We start from the raw sequence: 25,634 nt of genomic DNA, 5'->3' as shown, positions 1-25,634 counted from the left end.
TTTTGATAAGGCAAGATCAAAATTACACTTAAAAAAGAAAAGAAAATAACAAGTTTTGACTTGTTTTTTCTTTTATTTTTTTAAAATTTCATTTCATATTTTACTAAAAAGTTTGAAGGTAGTGAAAATTATTTGAATTATTAACTAAAATAAATGACTGGTAGTGCCTCGTGACTCGTCATTGTACTTGTTTCAACACAAATGGTCATTCAAGTGCTGTCCGCTAGGGTTTCCGTCATGGGTCTCATTCTGCTAGGTGGGGCAACTTGACGTCACGTGCAAAGGATCAATGCAGCACCTAGCGACATGGAGTTGAATGTTGTTTGAGCCAATCATTATAAGAAGAAAAAGTCGAAAGAGCTGCTACAAATTTTCAATGAAAAGATTGCTGTACTCAGACAACGGGTCTCATCAGAGGATTTATTGAGGAGTACGGGACATTTTAACAGGATTTGTGAAGAGGAACAGTGAAGAAGGCGGTAATGCACTCTAGAGATGGGTGCCAACCGCAGTTTAACCCCGAGAAGAAGAATACGAATACGAATAAGAAGAAGAACAGGAAGGAGAAGAACAGGAAAAAGAAGCAGAAAAAGAAGCAGAAGAAGAAACAGGAGAAGAAACAGGAGAAGAAAAAGAAGAAGAAGCAGAAGAAGAAGCAGAAGAAGAAGCAGAAGAAGAAGCAGAAGAAGAAGCAGAAGAAGAAGCAGAAGAAGAAGCAGAAGAAGAAGCAGAAGAAGAAGCAGCAGCAGCAGCGTCTGCAGGCAAGAGCACGTGGTGCGGTCTGTCAATGGTGATGACTTCTCTTGGTGTTGGTGGAGATTGGATATTTCTGTCCTGTGACACAAAGTTAATTGCGGCTCACATTAAGGAGAAAAGGTGAGAAGAATTCAAATTGCTTGTAGTGGAATTATAAATACTTTCTGAAAAGCAGTGATTGTTTGGAAGTCCAGAATCTGGACGTTTAACCAGAACCAGCTTTTATGGGTTAAAGATCCAGATAGCGCGCCGAAAGAAACATAAGAATCTTGTTGACGGCCTTCACCTGTGACAAGGGGAACCACACGGCCCCGGTGTTGTGCCGAGAAATGCACCCCTGCCGAGATTTGCATCCCGTAGCGGGAGCACGCACGCGTCACTCCCGCTACTATAAGCACTTTTACCTAGTTTTATTTCACTTCTATATCACTTTTCGGGAATGTAATGGAGAACATATAACCAAAACCACTTCGTCTTGCATTTGTTGGGAATGTAATACAACTTAAACCATTCTGTCTTTGTATTTGTTGTGAATGTAGTCGAACGGAAATGCACACTGCACATAAATCACTTTTGAGCAGATGAAATGTTTATTTTGCCCTTTTCTACTCAAATCGCTCGTATTGAAACTGTGATGCAGGCGGAGGGATTTTGTAAGGTTTATTGTTCAATATTCTTTATTAATTATCCTTTATCCGTTATCGGTCAAATCATAATACGCAACAAAGCCAAGGGGCCGAGACACTTGCTCTCAGCCAAGAGGCTGAGTCAAGGTCCTAGCCACAGAGCCAAGCAGCGATCAGTGCGAATGCACCTTTCCCGGAGGTGGATGCGTGGATTGGACAGAGCAAGCATCTCCCGATTGCAAAAATCAAACTTCGCATAGATTGTAATCTCACAGTCGAGACAGTTGGAATCCTGTAATAGTTGGAATTCCACAGCCGTAAGTTCCATGGAAGTATCTACATGGACAATACACTCTACCAAAAAGCTTATTATGCTGAAATGAACAGTAAAATCATCAACAGATAAACCGGAGATGAACGTGTTTTCTACTCGTCGTCAAACGAGACATAACACGTCTATAATTGTATTTTGTATTTTACTTGAATAAACAGATCATCCTGTGCCCAACATTGTCACAGCAATGGTGTCATTTTTTTCTAGTACAAATGATGGTGGGAGGGACCAGCCTGGCTGCCGAGAAATGCACCCCCATCTATCTCTGGCTATGAAGGTCACAGGTCCATGAAATTTACCCTGGTTACCAGTGGTGGGCCCCTATCCTCACAGTGAAAAGCACATCTTGCTGGATGCAACGGAACCTGTTTTAAGTGAGGGTGCCTTTTTGGTCACGTAAAACCCCTCAAGCAAGAATTATAATGTTGGTAGATCAGTGAAGAATCATGTATATCTCTAATAACCAAATGGTCCAATCATTTTTACTTAAACTATTTCATGTAATTAAAAGGGACATTTTATACATGAAAAAACGTGATCGTCTTCGTTAAAAGACTGCAAATAGGTAAAGAAGAAATAAGCAGTGTGAGAAAAGTAATGTTTATTTGAAGGGATGTTGAGTTTATAAAGATATAAACCCACAGCTGACCATAGAATTCAGGCAGAGGCAGAAAAATAGGGTTTATACTACTCCAGTAGGGAGAGAGATCCGCTAGCTAGCTTGACCGGATCCTTCTCATCTATTTCCGTTTTCAGTAGCTGCATTTATTGAAGAGTCACGCATGCGTAGTTCGTTCGTTCGTTGGGGTTGTCCATCGATTCGATGATGACCATCTTCTTTTATTTGTGAGTCTGCTGATGTTTGAACAGTCCGATCCTGGATTGTGGTCGGAGACTCAGGTAAAAGAGGATACCTGCGCAATGACGGTTTTTAAAGTGGCGTAAGGGGTGCGCTTTTCCCAACGCCACTATCTTGATTGTAAAGAAGATGGTTCCAGTGGCAAGGGAGACCCTAGACGACCGGCATCTTTCTACAACTGCAGGCGGCTAACGGGATCCAGGTCTGTAGGAAACCGCCTCAAAGCGTGCCGCCACCAGCTTTTGGCATCACTCTTAGTCTGGACTCTACCCTTCGACCTGTTCGGCTTGGGTAACCCTACCAGGAGTACGAGACTCCCGCCGACATAGCTCTAGGGGTCATGGAGACGCGCAAAGTGCCCCACCACGATAAGGTGGTGATCCGTCGGGACAATGGAGTCACGCATGCGCATTACATACAATAGAAAAAGACTGAAATGTGTGTGTGTGTGTGTGAGAGAAACCCGCTTATTTTTCAGTGTAGTTCATTCGTCTCAAAAATAAAAACATCTCTTCGAACACAAAGTTGTAAGCAGTGGTTAACTATAAGGCTCATTGATAGAGACCGCGAGAATTAAAACAAACAGTCTGCCGGCTGCGATGTAAAGGGGCCCGACTGGCCTTACCCGCTCGGATCTTTGTATGTCAGTGACGTGTGCAGTGAGGGAGTTTCCCTTTAAGCTGTAGGGATAAGTCCATTAGACAACGCTGTCTAGATCGATATCGTCATCAGAGTCTTGTGGGTCGGAAATTGGTTTGTAATTTTACATATGGGCAACAAACATTCTTGACACCATCCTGAGACCAGCTGCCAGAGTACAGCCAATCAAGTCATCCCTGTTGTACGCCTTTTTCTTGGGCCATGGTGTTCCTGAGGTTCTTCATGGTGGCAAGGGCATCGAAGATCGTCTCATGCTCATCCTTTTGCAGTGGCCTTGGTGAATCCAGGTATTTTGACAGCCGTGGGGGGTGTGCAGAACTTTGTAAGGGCCGTCCCAGTGTGGACTGGACTAGGTTTTTCGTTTTACCTGTATTAGATCACCAGGGGTCACCGTCTCCTGTGTGGATGAGAGGGATCGAGAGAAAGCGTAAGAGAGAGAAACAAAAGATAGAGACCTAAAACATTTTTTAAAATAGGTTATACCAATTAGACATCCTTTATCCCCCTGTTGAGACATATTATTTCCTTATGGCTCAATTTAACCCCCATTTTTTATAAAAAAAAAAAGGATATGTGATATGACTCTGGTCTTGCCTTATTTTCTTGTTGCTTGTTTATCTTCTTGCCCCGATGCCCCCAATAGCTCTGGTGTTGTGCCGCTAGGGATTAAATTAGTCGTTAATTTTATCTTCTCTAGCCACAACCAGATGTCTGCTTCACATCCCCCAGTACCTGGAATTTACGACACATCCTCTTGAATGCTCATTTTACATGAAAAACAACTAATTCTTTGAGTCATTTTTTCCCCTTGGTAGTTAAACCCCTAAAACTGTACAATAATTCATTTATTTATTTATTTGTATTTTTTCTTAAATTATCTTTATATTTATTATTGGTGAAGGCATAATCCCCACTTTAAGTTGCAATATCCATTCTGAGCACTAGATCCCAAGACTCCAAATCAAAAATAAACTGTTTTTCAAAATTGTTAGCTCTAAATCTCAAATTAAGCTTTTCACTAATTTCAGTCACAATTTGTTTAACTATTATTATCATCAGAATCTCTCACCCTGATTTGAATGACATGGTGTTTTCTTGTTTTGGGGATTGGCCATTGTCCAAAAATTCTGTGTATTTTTCTATTTTCCCTTCATATTTTTTATTTTCTTTTGATTTTATATGTGTTATCTTGCTGTTGGCCATCCCCCTCGAGGCATATGACCAGGGTAGATCGATAGTTAAATCATCAACTTAGCCAAACAAAGCGCTTTTACTGTTATGATTCACTTTGTCTAGCTTTTTGTAACAATCACAACCGATTCATTATCCTCTCAGGCCAGAATAAGTTTGTTTTAAGATAACTGTATTTTACAAAGAAAGCAGGTAATTCATGCTCAGGGTGAATGACTCCGCCAAAATGACAAATGCCACCCAAAAATGATTTCAATGTGGGCGACCCTTATTGTTAAGCTATTTTACAATTTGATTGTTTTGTTTTATATTATAGTATATTCTTTTTGTGTAATATTTTTCTATCTGTCTAATCCTTGATAATTTGAATTTCAAAGAACAATTATAAGGTGAGCTTATTCAGAAGACAATTTTTAATCAATTGCGGACAAAACTAGTGTAAGATTTTAACCCTTATTATACTGAAGTCTGACCGAAGACATTTCACGTGTCTCGTTCTAAAGTCAGAATTTACCAGAACTTATTGTATCACTCTCCTCTTCTCGACAAGGTGATAAATTCTTGTTATCTGTGTATAATGGGAGACCAGGCACATTCCGAAAACACATGCCTCCTAACTTCCTCCCAACTGAGTTCAAACTCAGTTCAACTTTTATGAGTACAAGTGAAATGAAAGTGCATATAATTTTGCAAGATAAGTTTATCAATCTTACTCATGTACGTATACATTTTTTATTAACAAGACTAATTAACTTCAAGCAGACGTATTCATGAATGTTCTTGTGTTTAAGGCCTTGATTTGCGTATTCCACAGTACATTCACCGCTTGAATGTTGCTCTTGGCCCATCAAAAGTACAATGGGACCTCGGTTATCGCGGTTAATGGGGACCAAAACCACCCGCGATAACTGAAAATCCGCCAAGTAGCGGCCCACCTTCCCAAAAAAAAATATATATATTTCTTTTAATTATTATTTTTTTAGACCCGGTTGATGGGGACTAAAACCACCCGTTAAAAGTGAATCTGCGAAGTTGCGACGACCCTTCAAAAAAAAAATCTCATCTCATTATCTGCACCGCTTATCCTTATTAGGGTCGCGGGGGGCTGGAGCCCATCCCAGCTATCTCCGGGCAGTGGGCAGGGGACACCCTGAACTGGTTGCCAGCCAATCGCAGCTGCAAATCACATTAGTTCTCGCAGCTAGTTGCGTTCTTCATCGACGCACGAGCCGAGTGATCCACCGCTAAGAGTCGCACAGCTGGGAGATTTTACGTCCATCTCAAAAATGAAATGAAATGACTCCATTGTCTTTTGTCAGTTCCACTGCAACTGGCTGACAATCAGTTCAGGGTATCTCCTGTTAGCTGTCCGAAAAGCAGCTGGAGTGTGCTCCATCACCCCCAGGACCTCGCTGTTGATAAGCGGCGCAGACAATGGATGTCTTTGTTAATTTTTCTCAACTGTGTTTCCCCCATCACAGCAAATATTTTGTCCATCTTCATTCTGAGGTGCCCCCTTTTTGACAGTTTAATATGTCCTTTGGAGAGTCCATTGATTTTTCAAACAATGTCTTTTCTTTTTAGTGGAACTTAGTCTTGTTAAGTCAATCATGCTTACATACTTGGATGTCTTGGTATATCAGCTGGACTATTCAATGGCCTAAATTTTTTTTCTCTAAATTAAATTACCATGTAGATATTATCTTAGTTTAATTAATCTCTATCCATTTATTTCCCGTGCAGTTATATTTTTAAATGATCATGATTCGTCTCAAAATCAATTAATCTGTTATTTTTAAATTCCTATGATCCTTTTCAGGATTGATCAATCTGTTTCTCATTGTCTTCTAAAAATGCTCTTTCCATAGACCGTTTCCTTTTAATTTAACCAAACTATGAGTCTGCATTTGTTACATATTTATTAATCATTTGTCAATCGTAACACACTCATACTTAGAAAATTAAGTGTGGCATTGGTTGTCCTCCTAGGGGATCTTGTCCTTGGGGCTAAACTCATCAAAATTCCAAACCATCACACTGCTTAAACATCAAAAATCTCAAAAATTCCAAATGGTACTCATAGTCAAAACTTTTTAATTGTCATTTCCTCTATCTATAATCAACTATCTTTTCTCATGATAAAACAACACATACTTGTCACTTATGAATTATCCTGTTGACTCGAATTTCATTATTATATTATTATCATAGTCTTTGTTCCGTGCAGCCCTTCCAGATCCTTTTTGATTAAGGGCTATACAAATAAACATGACCTGGCCTGACTATTAATACTTGTGTGTCCTTTTTTCTTCTTTTAAAAAGAAAACACATTTCATTCAGTGACCGAAACAGCTTCAGCCACGTTATTAATGATTTCTAGTCTCAAATTTTCTTTTCTGTGTTGATACGTCATTATTTTCAAACTTATTTCAAAATTTTGATTATTTGAAACGATTCAGATCACCTGCTCTTTTGTGTGCAATATTCTATTAAGAGTAATCTGTTATTGAATATGGGTAAAAACTAAGGAAATAATATTTTTCCGTACCAAGCATCTCCCGAACTGGTCCATTCATCGAACAAACGAGAAATGGGACACTAAAATTATGAACTTTCCCAGTCACCCTGCTCACAGGTATTTTGATTACCTGCTGTCCGGCCGCAGTCTTTGTTTAATTAGGCGCAAAACTACACGTCTTAGAGTTTTTACCCTTCCGCTATTCGCATGTTCAACGAGAAATGATTAATTTTGGTATTTACATGTTCTTTCTTTTTAAACTATTCTGTATAATTACCTTCTATTATACACTACAATATCTCTATTACTCTATTCTTTTACATCTATCTTATTCTCATTATTGAAAGTTCGGGTGTCAAATGATTTCTTTACACATATATATATATATATATATATATATATATATATCATGTTTATGGTTCATTCTGGCTAAATACAAACACATTAAACATTTTTTGTTTTTTATTTATTAACACCCTTAGTCATTGTCATACTCATTTAATATTGTCATCACTGTTATTTACTTGCCTGTATTATTGTTACCTGATCATATTCTTCCTCTTCGTTCAATCTCCTGGTTCTCCTATCTTCTGTGATTCTGTTTAATAATTTGATTATCTTCAAAATTGATATAGACTTTCTTACCTCCTACAACTTGTTCTTCTCTTTTCTGTACCTCCTTGGTCTGGCCATATGGAGTCCAAATGAGACAGGAGGGGCCGCATCTCATTGTTATCTGGCGTCACCTCTAGGACTTACAAGTAGTGTTAGTGAAGTAGTGTTACTGTATACTTAATTTTGAAGTATTTCCATGGTAGTATTTTCTTTCATAGTAGTTACTGTAGTTGTATTTTTTGAATATTTGTGTACCAGTAATTTATTATTGTATCAATGAAGTAGTGTAGTATTGTATAGTATTTCTACAGTATTTTTGTATTTTTTAGTTGTATTTTTCTATCATAATATTCATGTGGTAGTATTTTAAAGTATTTATGTAACAGAATTTTTATTACCGTAATACTTTGCCATTGCATTTCTTCTTCCTTTGTGATTAACTGCAAGTGAATGGCTGAATTAAAATAAATTAAACCTGAGAGGCTTAACCCTGACCCAAGTGTGGAGCAACTTATTTGATTATTTTGCTTACCTCTGTGCTCAGCATCTTCTCCCTATGATATTATTTGTGTATGAATTCTGTGGTATTTCTTCCTTCTTATAAAGCAAAACAATATTTTAGGTCCATGTTTATTAGCATTTAATTAGACATTCATCCTTCATGTTGGTTTAAGATCAGGTAATTGTGTCATTGTAATCCTGTGCAGTCCTTTGAGACATTTTTGTGATTAAGGGCTATATAAATGAATTTGAACTTTAAGGAGGTTAATTTTCTTTTATTTTTGTAACTTTTCCATAAAAGTACTGTTATAAATGGTAAATGGTCTGCATTTATACGGCGCTTTTCAAGTCAATGAAGACCTCCAAAATCACTATAATGTGTTTCATACTTACCCATTCACTTTAGTCATCTAGATTTAACACGGTTCAATGTTGAAAAAGTTATTTGTCCCAATCTATGGTATTACGGTTATTCTCACTTAATTTTCAACAAATTATCTTTTTTAATATTTAATTACCTTTCCCCTTTACATTTCTTTCCCTTTCTTTCTTGTATGCTCTTTGTCTCTTTTCCTTAATTTTTACTTTATTTTCCCCTCTCTACCTTCTTTTACTTACTCTTATGTTACTGTATTTGTCCGTAATGTTTACTTTTTTTTTCCTTCTCTTTCTACCTTCTTTTACTTACTTTTATCTTTCTGTATTTGTAACTTCCCTACCTGCTCTGCCAACAATCCATTCTCAACATAACATTCCTTACGCGCCCTCTCACACTGGCTCTTTAGCTCACCAGTTTAATGCGAAAATGACATATCTCTCACTTAATTTTAATTTTTCATTCAAACCAATAAATCCTATTTTAGCTTCACCTATTTAATGTGAAAATGACGTATCTTGATTTGCAACAAGTTATCTTACTCATTTGTATTCCAATTTATACATTTTTCCTACATACTCATTTAAAAGAAAGTACTTATTAACGCTTTTTCAATATTTTTGTATAAAAATGCCTATATCAAATTAATCCATTCCAATTCACTTATTTTCCCTAGTCTTCCCAGTCCTTAATTTACCAACTTTGAACTGAAAACAGGAATATTTTATCCTTTTAGGTTTTATTCTGGCATTATCTTGATTTAACGCATCCAAAATCACTCTCATATTTTTCCTAAACTTCTCACTCTTTAATATATAGATTTTCAATTAAAAAAATTCGGACCGCAAAAAAAAAAACTCTGGGGCCATCTGTGGCCCGCATTCCCTATGTTCTACACAGTCCGTGTTAAACACCGATTTCTCAAAGTCAATTTTTTCGACTCCTTATGATCTATCAATTCCTCTTAAAACATCACTTTTTCTCAAACAATCTCCACTATTTTTTAAAATGTTTTGCACCTCTTTGGAGTACCGTATTTTCCGCACTATAAGACGCACCGGGTTATAGGGCGCACCCCGAAAAAATTGTTTTTGGTCCTATTTTTGACATACATAAGACGCACCGGATTATAAGGCGCTACAATGGGAACGTGGACAAAACAGTCAGATAGTTCAGTCCAACTTTTACCCCCTTAACATTCCGAAAGCTTGCAAATACGTGTCGAGAACACGTGCGGATGCGGTGTCCGTAAGATGTCACTCAAATGCATCGTTCCATCATTCGGAAGGTTATAGTCTTGGGATTCAAGAAATGCTAACCATTCCTTAGTATCTATTTTCCTTTTCGCTTGCAACTTTACTGTGCTTATGACAATAAACACTTGGAATTGAGTTTGATTTAAAAATAGACACTCCATTCCATCCATTATCTGCACCGCTTATCACAGAAACATCGAGTTCAGTCTGAAACAAGATACAGGGACAGTATAAAACCCGGAGTAAGCTCACCGAAGTCGTTGTGTTCATAATAATGTGCAGGCAATGTCCTCTTATATCCGTGAGGGTAGTAAATCCAGGAGAATACAATATTTACAAATACAGAATAGAAAAAAATGCTTTCTCTATGCCGTCAGCCACATGCTATACGCATTTATCTTTTTCGGCCAATTGCAGGCTTTGTTTCGCCGTTCAAGCCAATGGCAGCCTGTAAATGATAAAAAGCATCCGCCCCTTGACCTCCGAATAACTTTAGCCAATAGTGATCGATTCAAATGATGATTGACACATTGGTTAGCCAATAAAACGCCGGTAAATAAATCCCAGCATACACCGCATACTACTTGGCATTCGGGGGAAAATCTAGTCGGCGGCTGCAAGTTAGTTGGGAAAACTTTGCAATTTTAAAATTGATCCATAAATAAGGCGCACTGTATTATAACGCGCATGGTCAGCTTTTGAAAAAAATAGAGGCTTTTAGGTGCGCCTTATAGTGCGGAAAATACGGTACTTAGTTTGAGACGTTTTTTCTAAGCGCATGCGCGACAAGAAACACAGACAGGAAGAAAAAGGGTTGTAGGAAAGTCAACATGGACAGTTCACATGACAACGAATTAGACATACACAGGGCCCAGACAAACAAACTTATAATCAATTTTAACAAAATTTAGTGATTTAGATAGATAGATAGATACTTTATTCATTCCGTAGGGAAATTCACACTTCCAGCAGTCTACCCCGTTGTTTATTAACAGATGAACATGATGCCCTAGGGGTGCTTGTAGCGGAGTAGGTTTAGGTTTCTTTTGAATTTTTTTTAATCTGTCTTTATATTCAAACGTGCACACTAGCTAAACTTTCTCTCTCCTTAAGCCACGTTGTTTATTTTAATCGTTTTTTATTCTTTCACTATTTCAACAAAGGACTCCACCGTCCGAGGAACTTAGCTGTTTCAGAGGAGTCCGCCGTCCTTTGTAGAACTTAACTAATTTCTTTAAATTGGCGGAGTCTACCCTCTCGCGGAATTTAACTGTTCGAAATGTGTATTTTGGGCCAGTGAGTGTACTCCTTTCTCTTTGTGTAAGTTATTACGTACTTACAGAACGTTTAATTTCCTCGACCCGGACACCCGATCCCGTTTACACTACTAGCATAGTTTAAAAATTAAAGTACCTCTAATTCTTTTATTCGTACTTTCTTGGGTGAACGGATAATATACAGTGGGACCTCGGTTATCGCGGTCAATTGGGACCAAAACCACCCGCGAAAAGTGATAATCCGCAAAGTAGCGGCGCCCCTTCAAAAAATATATATATATATTTTTTTTAATTATTATTGTTTTTCAGACCCGGTTAATGGGGACCAAAACCACCCGCGAAGTGAAAATCTGCGAAGCAACGCCCCTTCAAAAATGTTTTTTTTTTCAAAATCATTTTATTATCATTTGTTAAGCCCGCGAACGTCGAAGCGCGAAGAAGCGAGGTCCCAATGTATTACCTAGGGGTTTTTTTTCTCTGTGGCGCGCTCTGTCCCACTCACTGGCGCCCCTATTCTTTAATGTTATTTTACTTTAAATGGCTTCTCTTAATGTTATTAATATTATTCTAATTGTAAAGTAACAAATGCACTATACCTGAATGTTGAGGTCAGCCTGGTTCGGTGAATGGTGTCGTCAGGGTTGACGGCCGGGGCCAGATGAGGAAGTCCTTTAAAATGAAGAAGGCGCGGCCGTTTTGTTTTTGTTCCAAGCTTGTTCCAAATCACGGCCGCATGTGCGTCTCCTCAATCCACGACCATGTGCTGCACAGAAAGTAAAATTAATTCCATTATTTTATTATTAGTTCTCCTGCACGTTCACACCGAACACGAACCGGACGTTTGAATTCAAGTCTGTGTGGTTTGCACGGGCGAGCGCGAAAGTTTGTACCGGTGCTTGAAGTCCTTAAAAATGCTTGAATTTTAATTTGTGTCTTCTAACTTTTAAAAAGTGCTTAAATTTTAGATGAAGTGTGTGCAAACCCTTGAATTAAATTATTGCCACGTTTCTTGTTATAAAAGGGATTGAAACTTGTATAATGGTTCCATAAAGCTATGCGGTTAGGGTCACAGCTAGTTAGGTGTAGGTTTAGCGAACTTGAGTGTGAGCTTCATACTCAGGTTCTAAATTAAATAAAGGGTTCCACAATTCGTTGAGAGCTAGAGTTACCGTTTGAAACGGGGTTAGGGGTAGGAGCTGGAGTTTAAGCTCCTTAGTAGGGTTCCAAACTGAATGTAGGCTTCCAAAATGTGTTTAGAGTAAGGGTTCTAGTTTGGAACAGGTTTAGGGTCAGAAACTACGGTTGCGCATCAGTGGCTCAGAAGGTAGAGCGCTCGTCTTGGGATCAAGAGATCGCAGTTCGAATCCCGGCTCCCCCGTGTTACATGTCGAAGTGTCCTTGGGTAAGACACTGAACCCCTAACACCCCCAATAAGCAGGTTAGCGCCTTACATGGCTGCACGGCCGCTATTGGGAAATGTGAAGCACACTGTAAAGCGCTTTGGGAAGTCTTGACTTGAAAAGCGCTGTATAAATGTAGATCATTTCATTTCTCCACCAGCTCAGTTGCCTAGATGGTAAGGCGCCCGCTCCGAGACTGGGAGGTCGCTGGTTCAAGCCTCGGCCGAGTCATACCTGACTTACAACATTGGTACTCATTGCCTCCCTGCTTGGCGCTGGGGAATTAAGGGTTGGAATTGGGTCACCTAATGACTGAAATGGCTGCGCCCTGTTTGGCTGCGGCTGCATCGGCTCACTACAGTTTAACTGTACGGGCCAGATGTATCGACATTTCGTTCTGTGTGCATAGTTATAAAGAATGACAATATAAGTCAATTCTATTCTTCTATTCTAAACTGAATGAAAGGTTCTGGAGTATGTTCAGAGCTAGAGTTATGGTTTGAAACGAGTATAGGCTTACCGCTAGGGTCAGGTGTAGGGCTTGGGTTTGGGCTGTAAGTTAGGGTTTTAAACTGAGTTTAAGGTTCTGAAATAACGTTTGGGATCGAGTTTGGGCTTGACACTAAAGTTCAGGCTCCCGTTCTTTTGATTGGCACTAGATTTCTTCTTTCCATGGTTAGTTGGTTGGATTCATTTCATTTCCCGTGGTTTGTCTTTTGATGGTACTGAAGGAAACGAAAATTTGTTTTGAAAGTCTTTAAAAAGTGCTTAATTTTGCCCATATGCACTAATCATTGTTTCTTGCCAACAATTTGTATTTGCTTGAATTAAAATAATGATATAGGCTTGGGACATAGTGTACCCATTAAATTGCGAATTTGCAAAAGATCCCACAACTTAATTGCGCTTCACATGTGTTACTAATATTCTTTTTTTGCAGAGAGCCATTTGTATTTGACTGTAGCACTGCTGAGAAGAGAGAAAGTGACCCAATGGATGAAAAAAGGTAAAATTGGCAACCAATACAAACTAAACGGATCCGTTTTTGGTTAAAACCCTTGATGTAATCCCCAACATCAGCCTTGAAGGACAAGCTGGAAATGACAGAATTCTTGCCTTCGTTATTTCACCATCTGGAAAACTGGCAGCCCTAACAGATGATTCGAAACGACTTGTCCTGTTCCAGTGTGAGTGTTCTTGGCAGTGTGTCGGCACCAGGTAAAAACAGGCTTCGTACGGGTGCTTGAAATCCTTAAATCCTTGAATTTTAATGTGTGTTTTCAAGGTCAGGAAAATGCCTCAAAATTTGGTTGAAGTGCTTGAAAATGCTTGAAACTATTTCCATTGCTGTGTTTTCTGGGAGTCTGACTTGATAAGCCACATTCTCATATAAAAAACAAGTGTGTAAAAAGGTCCTTATTATTAAGTTGTCTTGTGAGACAGTAGGCTCTCATCCAGGAGGAAGGTTTATAAGACTAGTAGTGGGAATTCCGGCTCTTTTTCAAGAAGCGTCTCATAACTCTTCAATGCTATACATAAATGATAGGATGCAACAAAAGGAACTATTTGCAATTCTATTTGAACCGTCTTCTGAGAAAAAAAAAACGCCTGAAATTGAAATAAGTAAAATATGCAAAAGGTTAGCAGTCTCTAAGATTGAAAGATTGAATGCACTCTGCTTTTTAGCTATCAATATCATTCAAATTAGTCAAAATTTGGCACATTTTTCTGCTTTTTATACATACAGGACTAACATTGTTGTCTTCTGTTTTGAACTCCATTATTACACAACACCTATAGAGCCTTTTTCGTGTTTGTAAAAAAGTGTGACGTATAGAAGCTGTGCATGCATTAAGGCAGAGCTCATGTCAGTTTATAGCAACCCATTGACACAAAAAAATCCCTGTTCATTGATATGAGCAGTGCAAGATGACGACTTTAGAATAGAAGAATAGAATAGAATATACCTTTATTGTCATTGTTACAAATGGGCTAACATATTGTGACAACGAAATTGGGCATGACACTCCAGTTTCACACATTCAAGTGAGGTATGAGCAAGAAGATAAAGGAACAGAGAAGATAATGTTATAAGACAAGGGGGATAAGGCTATAGTTATAATTTACATGGTATTTACACAAGAAATGTCGGCATGTGGGATGTTACATACAGGGTTGTCGTGATAACGTCGGTATCGTAACGGTTGTGCAATATTGCATTTGGTGCAAAGTCATCATAGTGCAAAAATAGTCAGCATGATACAGGAAATGGTCAGACATTGTGCAATTTGAGCATAAAACGTAGTGCAGTCGACATGTGCAAGAACAAGACATGAGTAACATTATATTCGTATGAGGTAGTGTTTTTTTTAATTTTTTTAATTTTTTTTTGTGCGGTGTCTGTTTGAGCAGTGAACAAACATAGTGCAGACAGCATGTACGTGAGTATCATTTTACATACGTGTGAGGTAGTTTTTTTGCAACAGTTTTCAGTTTTTTGTGCGGTGTCTGTTTAGGGTGGTAATGGCTGTGGGGAAGAAACTGTCTCTGAGTCTGTTCGTTTTTGCTTTGTGTGACCTGTAGCGCTTGCCGGAAGGCAGCAGGTCGAAGAGATGGTGGCCGGGGTGAGAAAAGTCCTTGATGATGTTTTCTGCTCTGCTGAGGTAGCGAGAGCAGGCAATGTCCTCCAGACTGGGCAGAGAGCAGCCGACGATTCTCTGGGCTGTTTTGATGATCCTCTGGAGCTTTTTCCTGTCTGCTGCTGTGCACCCAGCATACCACACCGTGATGCAGTATGTTAGGATGCTCTCCACTGTGGCTTTGTAGAAGGACACCTGCAGCTGCTGTTTTAGGTTATTTTTCCTGAGCAATCTCAGGAAGTGCAGTCGCTGCTGGGCCTTCCCTACCACCGCTCTGGTGTTTGCAGACCAGGAGAGGTCGTCGGAGATGTGCACGCCCAGGAATTTGAACGAGTGGACTCTCTCTACACAGTCCCCTTTTATGTTGAGTGGTGCTGGATTCCTGCCATTCCTTCTGAAATCCAGAATCAGTTCTTTTGTTTTTGTGGTGTTCAATATGAGGTGGTTTACCGAACACCACGTTGAAAGTGACTCAACCTCATCCCTGTATGCCGCCTCGTCCCCTTCAGAGATGAGGCCGATCAAGGTGGTATCGTCAGCGAACTTAATGATAGTGTTTGTGGGGTGGGTCGGTGAGCAGTCGGAGCTGTAGAGGGTGAAAAGCAGGGGGCTCAGTGCACAACCTTGGGGGGAGCCAGTGTTCAGTGTTGGGGTGGGAGAGACGTGGGTACCGAGTTTCACCGACTGTGGGCGGTTGGAGAGGAAGTCCATTAACCAGTGGCAGATGGAGGGAGAGAGTCCTAGGTGTGCAAGTTTCTCCACCAGGATCTCCGGGATAATGGTGTTGAAGGCTGAGCTGAAGTCCAGGAAGAGCATTCTGGCGTAGCTCCCCCGGTGATCCAGGTGTTCCAGCACGGTGTGAAGTGCTGTGTTTATGGCGTCGTCAGTGGAGCGGTTTGCCCTGTAGGCAAACTGGTCGGGGTCCAGTGTGAGTGGCAGGGAGTTTTTGATGTGCCGGGACACTAACCTCTCAAAGCACTTCATGACCACAGGCGTAAGAGCTATAGGCCTGTAGTCGTTGAGGCTTTCCACTGCTGACTTTTTGGGGATGGGAATGATGGTGGAAGTTTTGAGGCAGGGTGGGACGGTCGCCTGTGACAGGGACCGGTTGAAGATGGTGGTGAAGACCCCAGCCAGCGGATTGGAACAGTCCCTGAGTACCCTCCCTGGTACTCCATCCGGACCAGTTGCCTTCCTGGGGTTTATGGTATTCAGCGCACGCCTAACTTCGTGCTCCTGAAATGTGAGGGAGTTGCTGCTGGTTGTTGGTGGGTGTGATGTGGCTGTTTGTGGCCTACCAGCTTCAAAGCGAGCGAAGAACTGATTAAGGTCCTCAGCTAGTGAAGCCTCAGCCTCAACAGTTGCCAGGTTGTGGCCTCTGAAGTTGGTGATGTGTTGGAGGCCCTGCCACATCCTCCTCGGGTCTTTTCCAGCGAAGAGGTGCTCGATCCTCCTTGTGTAGGCTGCTTTTGCTTCCTTGATGCCTCTCTTCAGGTCAGCCCTGGCCACCCCGTAAAGAGCCTTGTCTCCGGACCTGAAGGCGGTGTTGCGGTGTTTGAGGAGGGTGCGCACCTCGCTGGACATCCAGGGTTTTTGGTTTGGGTAGTTTTTGATTTTTTTATATACTGTGACTTCATCCGTGCAGTAACGGATGTAGGATAAAACAGTGTCAGTGAATTTCTGGAGGTCATGGTGTTCAAATACCTCCCAGCAAGTTTGATCAAAACAGTCCTGCAGCTTGGAGAGGGCTCCCTCAGGCCACGTTTGTATTGTCCTCGTTACAGGTTTTGTTTTCCTTCGGATGGGGGTGTATGAGGGGGTAAGGGATAGGCATAGGTGATCCGAATTTACTAGGTGGGGGAGGGGGGAAGCTTTGTATGCGTTTCTGAGGTTGCTGTAAACGCGGTCCAGAGTTTTTTCACCCCTTGTTGCACAGTTCACATATTGATAGAATTTTGGAAGAACGGTCCTTAAACATGCCTTATTAAAGTCGCCAGCGATAATGAAAGCTCCGTCGGGGTGTGCAAGCTGTTGAATGTTTATAGCAGCGAGTAGAAGGTTTAGCGCTGTGCTAGCGTTAGCATCCGGAGGAATGTAAACAGCTATCACAATGAGCACAGTTAGCTCTCGCGGTATATAGAATGGTCTACACGATACTGCCAGAAACTCTAGATCGGGCGAGCAGTGTGCATCAATAATTCTGCTGTTATTGCACCACGCATTATTTACGTAAATGCATAGTCCCCCACCTCTTTTTTTGCCGGAGTCTTCGTTGCGGTCGTATCGGTGTAGCGTGCGTCCTGCTAGCTGAACTGCAGCGTCGGGGATCCGCGGGTCAAGCCATGACTCCGTAATCACAAAAATGTTGCTATTCCGTACGAAGTTGTTGGTAGCTATCCGCAGCTCAAGCTCACTGATTTTGTGTACGATGGATCTGGCGTTGGTCAGGAAGATACTCGGAAGCGCTTGTCGGTGTGGTCGTCTTTTTAGCTTCTTCGCTAGGCCTCCCCGAGAGCCTCGTTTTTGTTTACGTTCCCTCCGCCGTCTCCGTCGCTTGATGGGCGGGCAGGTTACCCAGGGAGATCCCGGTGGTCTTCGTATGTCCTTTGGGATGTTGTTGTTGGTGTTGTAATCGTGAAATGAGTCGAAATCTAATCTTTGACCCAGGTTAATAAGTTCCTGGCGACTTAAGGTGATAGTTGCCGAACAGGTATTTATAAAAGAAAAGATGAGGGAAAAAAGAACACTTAAAGTAAAAAGATTTACTGGAGGGACACAAGCCGCTGCGTGTAGTAGTCGCGCCGCCATGTTGGGAAAAAAAAAAAAAAAAAAAAAAAAAGCCACGTTCTTATGATCTACGGCAGTTTCTTCCTTTAGAGTTACTGGAATTTTTTTTTAAATGTCCTTAAAAGATTCCTTGAAAAATGCTTGAATTTGGCCATGAATATGGTGTACGAACCCTGTAAAAAGCATCTTGCATTAAGAGCTAATCACTCAATTAGAATCTATTCAAGATTTTTTTTCCTGTTTCACAGGTGGTTGGTGAGACGGGGTACGTCCTTGGTGTTCAACCAGCCAGAAGATGAGGTTCTTGTAGCAGATAAATCAGGTGACGTGTATTCCTTCCCAGTGATGCAAGGAGGGAGCAAAGGCAAGCTCAAGATGGGACACCTGTCGATGATCCTTGATGTTGTAAGGATACCATCATGATTTGTGCTTTTTGTACAAAGCAGTGAGGTTCCTTATTGAATATTTTTCATGGCGCGCAATAGCAGGAGGAATTGTTTAAACTGTATGAAGCAAAAAGTTTGTCACTTTTGATTTTGGCAGATCCAAGGTAATTTTGAATTGTGTTAAGGCAGTGTTTCTTAAATTGCGGGGCGGGCTGACGCAAGGCGTTGTCGAGCGGGATGCGGGCGTGTTTGACTTTTGGCGACATTTTTGAGAGGATTACTTCTTCGAAGGGGTGACGTGATAGAAAATAATTCAGAAGCACTGCCTTAGAGTAATGTTTGAATATTGGAAAAAGGAGTTCCAAACTCAAAATACATTATGCACATTTGTATGTAGGGAAAATTGCTTTAGATTACGTTTTTGTTTCAGATTTATTTTTTGAATGCTTTTTTTGAACATACACACTTAAAATACCATACGAAGATATTGGAATGCCGAGTAAACGGTACACTCAAACTGTACAACCAGCCAAAAAAAACCCCGAAGCTTTATTTGGGATAGGGTTAGGGTTATTTGTAGTGATGGAAACTCGACAAGTGGACTGTCAATTCATCAATCAATTCTTGTTTTTGTCAAAAACAGTTGTAAGAAGACATTGTAAGGAACACTATAGTACTGACCAATAAGGATAAATTAATTCTGATGCTGTTATTAGATAAGCAATTATTTCCCCAACATTTTTAAGAGGATGTAAAAACCTATTACCCCACAAAATAATTTTGGAGGTATATATATATTTTTTTCATATGAAACGAATGATAAATTTGGTGTTGACATATTTAGCAAAGAATTGTGAAAGGAATGATAAATTTAGTGTTGACATATTTAGCAAAGTTTTATGAATGTATGATGAATGGTGTCGGAAAATAGGAGTGAACTTTGAGGAAAGGAGAAAAGTGTTCTGGAAAGAAATGAAAAGAGTCAAATGGAAATACAGGATGGTAGTCTTCCTGCTGGGCATTTCTGCCTGGCGCCCCTCCTCCGGCGCTTTTGGAATGCTCGTGTGCCCTGAACACTCGGGCTTGACTGGGTCATCAGCTGGGGACCACCGGTCATAGATGTTTCGATCCTGGAACCCCAGGACATATCCCGGTGGCGGAGCGATGGCTGGGAAATCTCGCCAAACCCACTGACGCCCTAGGTGTTGCTTGAAGGCCCCCAGTTCCTGTCGTTCCTGAGTCGAAAGATGGGAGTGAACTTTGAGGAAAGGAGAAAAGTGTTCTGGAAAGAAGTGAAAAGAGTAAGAAAGAGCGAGTCAGGAAAGGAAGAGAAAGTGAAAGATAAGGATGGTAGATTGCTGGTTAGTGGCAGTGCAGTCAGGATGAGATGGGCAGAGTATTTTGAGGAGTTGCTAAATCTGGAGGGTGGGAGAGAAATGAGAGTTGAGGTGATCGATGGTATGGAGAGAATGCCCGTGTTGGGTGATTTAAATGGGAAGCCTGTGGAAACATGGGGGGTGCAAGCGGCAGCGAAAGAAATGAATGGGGGAAGGCACCTGGGTTGGATGTTTGTACTGTTGAATGCCTGAAAAAAGGTGGCACAGCTATGATTAACTGGTTAGTAAGCTTGTTGGATGTATGCTTTTTAAGTGGTGTGGTTCCTGTTGACTGGTATAGTGCATGTGTGGTGCCATTGTATACGGGTAAAGGTGATGAGAACGAATGTAGCAATTCGAGAAGTATCAGTTTGTTGTCTGTATGGAAGACTCTTGATGAAGAGAGTGAGAGAAAGCACGAATGAGGTGGTGATGGAGGAGCTGAGTGGTTTCAGGAAAGGAAGAGGATGTGTGGATAAGGTTTGCAGTACGACAGGTGTGAGAAAAATATTTTGCAAAAGGTAAGGATGTTTATTTGGCTTTCATGGACTTGAAAAAGGCGTATGAGGGAGTTGATAGAGGTGCGTTATGGCAAGTGATGGTAATGTATGGAGTGGGTGGAAAGTTGTTGGAAGCATTGAAGAGTTTTTATGTGAACAGCAGAGCATGTGTAAGAGTAGGTAGTGAGACAAGTGACTGGTTCCCTGAATTGACTGGTGTGAGACAGGGGTGTGTTATGTCACCATGGCTGTTTAATATGTACATGGATGGTGCGGTGAGAGTGGTGGATGCAAGAGTATTTGGCAGAGGTGTAAAGATGATCGATAACAGTGGAACAGAGTAAGTCAATTGTTGTTTGCAGATGACACAGTGCTTGTGGCTGATTCTAAGGAAACATTGAGAAGATTGGTAATGGAGTTTGGATGAGAATGTGATAGGCGTAAGTTATGTGTGAATGTTGGGAAGAGTAAGTGTTCACGTGGTGGAGTGGGCATGGCAATATAAATAAGGTAGCATGGACAGGTGCTGGAAGAAGTTGAAAGCTTTAGGTACTTGGGTTGTGATGTGGCTGCAGTTGGTGGAATGGAGTGCGAGGTATTGCACAGAGTGAATCAAGGAAGCATGGTTTTGGGTGCTCTGAGGAGAGTGATGAGCAACAAGAGTATGAGTGTGGATGTTAAGAGGGGACTGTATGAGAGTGGTTGTGCCGACTGCGTTGTATGGTGCAGAGACATGGAGCCTGAATGCAGATTTTAGAAGGAAATTGTATGTTTTTGAGATGAAGTGTTTGAAGAGTGTTAGGAGTGACACGATTGGATTGATAGTGAAATGAAATTGTGAGAGACAGAACTGGAGTAGTTGTGGAACTGAGCAAACGTGTGGATAAGAGTACTCTGTTGGTTTGGACACATGGAGAGGATGGATGAGGAGAGAATGTTGAAGAGGATCTAGAGAGCAGAAGTAAATGGAAGGAGACAAAGAGGAAGGCCGTGATACACGTGAATGGATGGTGTTATGAATGCACTGCAGGAAAGAGGTCTAAATCTAGTGGAAGCTCGAGCTCTTGTTGGTAATAGGAATGAGTGGAGAGGTGTTGTAAAAGGATAGTGGGACGCTTGGACGCGTTCTAAAGGATGGGCAGGGCACCCGCATGATGCGGCAGGGGATAAAAAAGTGAAAGCTGTTGGGCCCTGCTGTTGAACAAAAGAGTGTGTTGTGTCACCTTGACATGGCCGCTTTCTTGTGTCCCGTTTCATCTGGAGGGACGAAAGCATGACCAACTTGGGTGCCGAGGTGCCTAACTTGTTTGGGTGCTTGGGCATTTTGGGTTGGCCATGGTCCCCCAAAAATCGTGTGTTTTTTGCTCTTTTTTTTCCCCTTTTTTATTTTCTTTGTTATTGTATGTGTTGATCTTGCTGTCAGTCACCCCTCTTGAAGGATATGACCAAGGTAGATAGAATTACTCTTCATATAATTCTACTAAACTATTGAGGGATAAAAACACAGCGATTATATGGATTACGGGTGGGTTCATTTGTTTGAAATAAAGCGCCAAATAAATTCGAGAGACAAAAATTAAACTCACATGGCCTAATTCAACACGTGACTTGGCTAACCCTAAAAGAAAAATCCTTCTGCATGGAGTTGCTTTATCTGAGCAGTTGGCTGCAATAATAAAACAAATATAGGCACCTGGTTGGATGGTTGCACTGTTGAATGCCTGAAAAAAGGTGGCACAGCTATGATTAACTGGTTGGTACGCTTGTTGGATGTATGCTTTTTAAGTGGCGTGGTTCCTGTTATTACTGGTGGACCAACTCCTTCACACATGATGTAATGACGCATCAGTCATCACCTGCAAGTTCATATATACCTAAATCACCTTAAAAGAAAAACATGACTGGTTGAAGCCAAGGGCTTGTAGAAAACTTGTTTCCTTCATAACTTCACAACCGGACTACTTAAAAATCCCCTTTCCACCAATTTATACCTACTGGTTTGCCAAATCGCAACTCACAACTGGCTTGGCTTTGACCATAGTTAGGTTGACATCTGGTGAGAAGGCTGGTGGAAGCCTGCAAAACTGTTAATTTATTTTTTGGTGCTAGGGTTTGTGCCAAATCAGAATCCTCAGGTCTTATTGTCATCTGCCAATATGGTTGTAAATCGCATGCTTCATTCTAAATCTGTAGACACAAGGCACAGTAATATGTTACATACAATTGTATTAACAATATTATATAACGTATAAAATCTGTGATTTTAAAAATAAACTATAACAATTGTTAAATAAAATGAAAAATAGCTTAAACACTGACATGTTTTACTTGGCAAACCAGTTGGCCTTTTTTAGACTTGATTACTTTTATTGTGTTCAATCTGGATTTTCAGATAAAATATTGTAGAATAAGTGATAAATGTTTTAGATAATACACGTTTATTTGACACAACATTTTTATGGCAGTCAACAAAATACAGTGGAGGTTGAATGTTGGAATGCTGAAAGAAGTATACATAAAAGCATTTTGAATTGGACATGGAGGATGATGCCAAAAATTATATGGTATGCAGCAGAAATTTAAAAAAAATATTGAATACAACAAAATGTACATTATTGAGGAGATTAGACATGGCACACCAGGATAAACGTATATTAAAAGACTTTAACGCTGCACTACTGACAATATTTTGAGACAACAATCTACATATCCTCTGTGCACAATGTAAATTTAACAAAGCAGTTGGTTGTATGAAAAACAAAAGTGTATTTGGGCGGGAGGGGCGCATTATCAATTAAAACATAAGGTTGGGTTATTATAATCCTTATAAATTTGAAAGATGCACACATCAAAGTTTTTGTCGAGCAAAACGGAATATCCTGAGTGTTGTCTGTAGAAATTAGTATGTGTCTCTTTATTCTTTCTTTTAGACTCTATCACTCAATGATGAGTATATCATTACTGCTGACCGAGATGAAAAAATAAGGGTGAGCCATCTTTGCTCTCCATGCAACATCCAGTCCTTCTGCCTCGGGCACAAAGCGTAAGTAAGTCATCGGATATGATTGCATTTAAACGGCAAAATCTGAGTAATGTATTTTATTTGATTTTTCTCCCAGGTTTGTCAGCTCATTGTTTGTTCCCTCTGCTCATCTGCACTGGTTGCTGTCAGGATCGGGGGTATATATCATTTTTTTTTGTACAGGATGAGTTTTTTTCAACTTTTTATTATCCCTTTAAAAGTAAGTTTTAACAAACATCAAATCAGAACAAAAGAGTGTGTTGTGTCACCCTTACCCGAGTGATATGGCCGCTTTCTTGTGTCCTGTTTCATCTGGAGGGACGAAAGCATGACCAACTCCTTCACACATGATGTAATGACGCATCAGTCATCACCTGCAAGTTTATATATACCTAAATCACCTTAAAAGAAAAACATGACTGGTTGAAGCCAAGGGCTTGTAGAAAACTTGTTTCCTTCACAACTTTGGACATTTTTTCTATCAATCAATGCAACTCAATCTTATATTCTCATTACCATTCTATTGTTAATTAATATTCACATCATAGCATGATTTCAATTACGTTATACATTTTTCATTTACAGTAATCCCTCATGTTTTGCAGGGGTTGCGTTCCAAAGACATTCCGAAATAGTCATAACACGGGAAGTGGAAACCTGCAATTGTTTACTCAAGAACAAACCCAATTCACAGGCTCAGATGTTTAACAAATCTGTACTTGCTTAAACTTTTGTTTTCTTACAAATAACCTTTGTACTGTCAAATTACAGTGTAATTTCGGAATAATCTTGCTGTTTTATTAACACAGTGCACTTTGCATGATACTTTGCTGCCATCATGTGGACGTTATTAAACAGGGCCAGGGATCCACGAGGGAGCGCCAAAGTCATGCACTAGGCTCCAGAGCAAGTTTAGCGGGAAGTCTAATTTTGTTGGTGTTCTAAAGTACCTTCCTCTCCCTTTTGGTGCCTTTTCAGTTCTAGAGTGTCTTTTTGACATTGACTTGAATGGGTTTGAGAGAAATTTGAAAATGACAGCGATTCACAACAAACAATGGTACATACGAACATTATTTCGGGATGTCGAAAAATACCCGGACATTGCTGTAAGTTAGATTTTTTTTTTTTTTTAAATTTGTGCACCTTTAACCGAGTAAACGACAGTTCTGTAGTTCTTCTCTCCACCACATGGTGCTGTGAGAGGACACCCAGCACCCACCCCGAAGATGAAATCCAGCTTCTACTTCCTGGTTTGTGTGTATACACACTGCACTGTATCTAGCACGCTAGAACTTTGACGTTTTTGTTATCTTGTGCATCCATTCAGTATGGTTGGTGTAAAGCTTAAAGAAGAGGGGAGCCGTTTTATTTGAAATGAAAGTGGAATATTGAAGCTTGATGTGGTCGGAAAAATGGTTTGATTGCTTTTTTCATCAACTTTTTACCTCAGAGTAGGAAGTTACCCAACTCTTCCAAAAGTAAGTTCAACTTTATCTTTGTACTCAAGTCAAGCCATGTTTATTTGTATACTTGTAATCACAAGGAGTGTCAAAGGGTTTTACGGACAACAGAATGTCAACGCCTTATATGTAGCTTTGTTTTTCAGTACTATACTTTTATCATTCATCCTGCTTTGTAACGTAGAGTGTATTATTTTACTAAACGGATATTTTTAAGTTTCAAAACAATACAGGTTACTTATACAAGCGTTAAACATACTTGTATAAACCTTAAACATACATTCCATACAAAATATAGCACTGGAGCAACTTACGAACAAATTCAACTTACAAACAAGATTGGTTCCGGACGATCGTTCGTAAGTAGGGCAGCGTCCGTACATAATGTAGGCTTGTCAAGCTGTTCTACGTATCCGTACAACTCTGATCACAACGTTATTGATGCGCAGGCAGACAAGCGGATTTCTTTTCCGGGGTAGATACTGGGTGACCTCAGCGTCACCACACGCGGCGGAAAGAAGCACTACAGTACTGTCCTGTAGAAAAAGTTGCACACTATAAAAAAAACAAACTTATAGCAATGTCTGGATATTTTTCGACATCCCAAATTTTTTTTTGTATCAACCTTTTTTAGGTGTGTCGAATGGTCGTAAGTAGGAGAGTGTCTGTAACTGTTTTACCAATCAATGCAGAACACAATACACAAAGAAAATCCATGAAGTGGCTATTTATGGTTTCTGACAATACAATCCATAAAACCATGTGACAATTAGGTATTTTAACATGTAAATTTATAAAATGGGGTTGGACTTGACCGAACTCAAGGAGTTCCCAGAGGGTATGACGAGATCCAGTGAGAGCATGTTCCAGCCGCCCATTGCTTTTTTTTTTTTTTTTTTTTTTTTTTTTTTGCAGGTCAGTTTGTGATGACATCGGGTGTTGTTTTGATCATGGCAGTACAAGCAGCAGCTGCTGCGGTGCGGCATTGGCCAAAAATTGGTGGAACAAACTTAATTGTTGGGAATAACGGCACTATTTTTTTCAGTAACGTGGTAATCTTAATTATTTGGGCCGCGGTTACAATGCAGTCATTGG

General features: G+C 40.3%; 1 protein-coding gene and 1 long non-coding RNA gene across 3 annotated transcripts in view; one reads left to right on the top strand and one right to left on the bottom strand.

Moving 5' to 3' along the window:
• The first annotated feature begins 290 nt into the window (after positions 1–290).
• Positions 291–25,634, top strand: part of wdr4 (WD repeat domain 4) — an 87,616-nt gene continuing 62,272 nt past the window's right edge. Inside the window, exons 1-6 of one of the 2 annotated variants that reach the window (XM_088352962.1) lie at positions 291–876; positions 13,310–13,375; positions 13,450–13,587; positions 18,044–18,200; positions 22,988–23,100; positions 23,177–23,237. In XM_088352962.1, coding sequence (XP_088209088.1) covers positions 788–876; positions 13,310–13,375; positions 13,450–13,587; positions 18,044–18,200; positions 22,988–23,100; positions 23,177–23,237 — 624 coding nt within the window. In that variant the 5' untranslated portion in view covers positions 291–787. The remainder of the gene's footprint in view (positions 877–13,309; positions 13,376–13,449; positions 13,588–18,043; positions 18,201–22,987; positions 23,101–23,176; positions 23,238–25,634) is intronic. The other variant, XM_088352961.1, reaches the window with a different exon arrangement.
• Positions 10,382–24,973, bottom strand: LOC148353417 (uncharacterized). The gene is made up of 3 exons (XR_015852706.1): positions 24,871–24,973; positions 23,355–23,453; positions 10,382–11,732 (listed from the first exon to the last, which is right to left on the bottom strand). It is a non-coding gene; the product is annotated as an uncharacterized LOC148353417 (long non-coding RNA).

Source organism: Urocampus carinirostris, chromosome 14 (genome assembly GCF_059441175.1).
Source record: "Urocampus carinirostris isolate Australia breed hairy pipefish chromosome 14, RoL_Ucar_1.0, whole genome shotgun sequence".
NCBI classification, from domain to species: domain Eukaryota; kingdom Metazoa; phylum Chordata; class Actinopteri; order Syngnathiformes; family Syngnathidae; genus Urocampus; species Urocampus carinirostris.
This window is presented reverse-complemented; position numbering and strand designations above follow the sequence as displayed.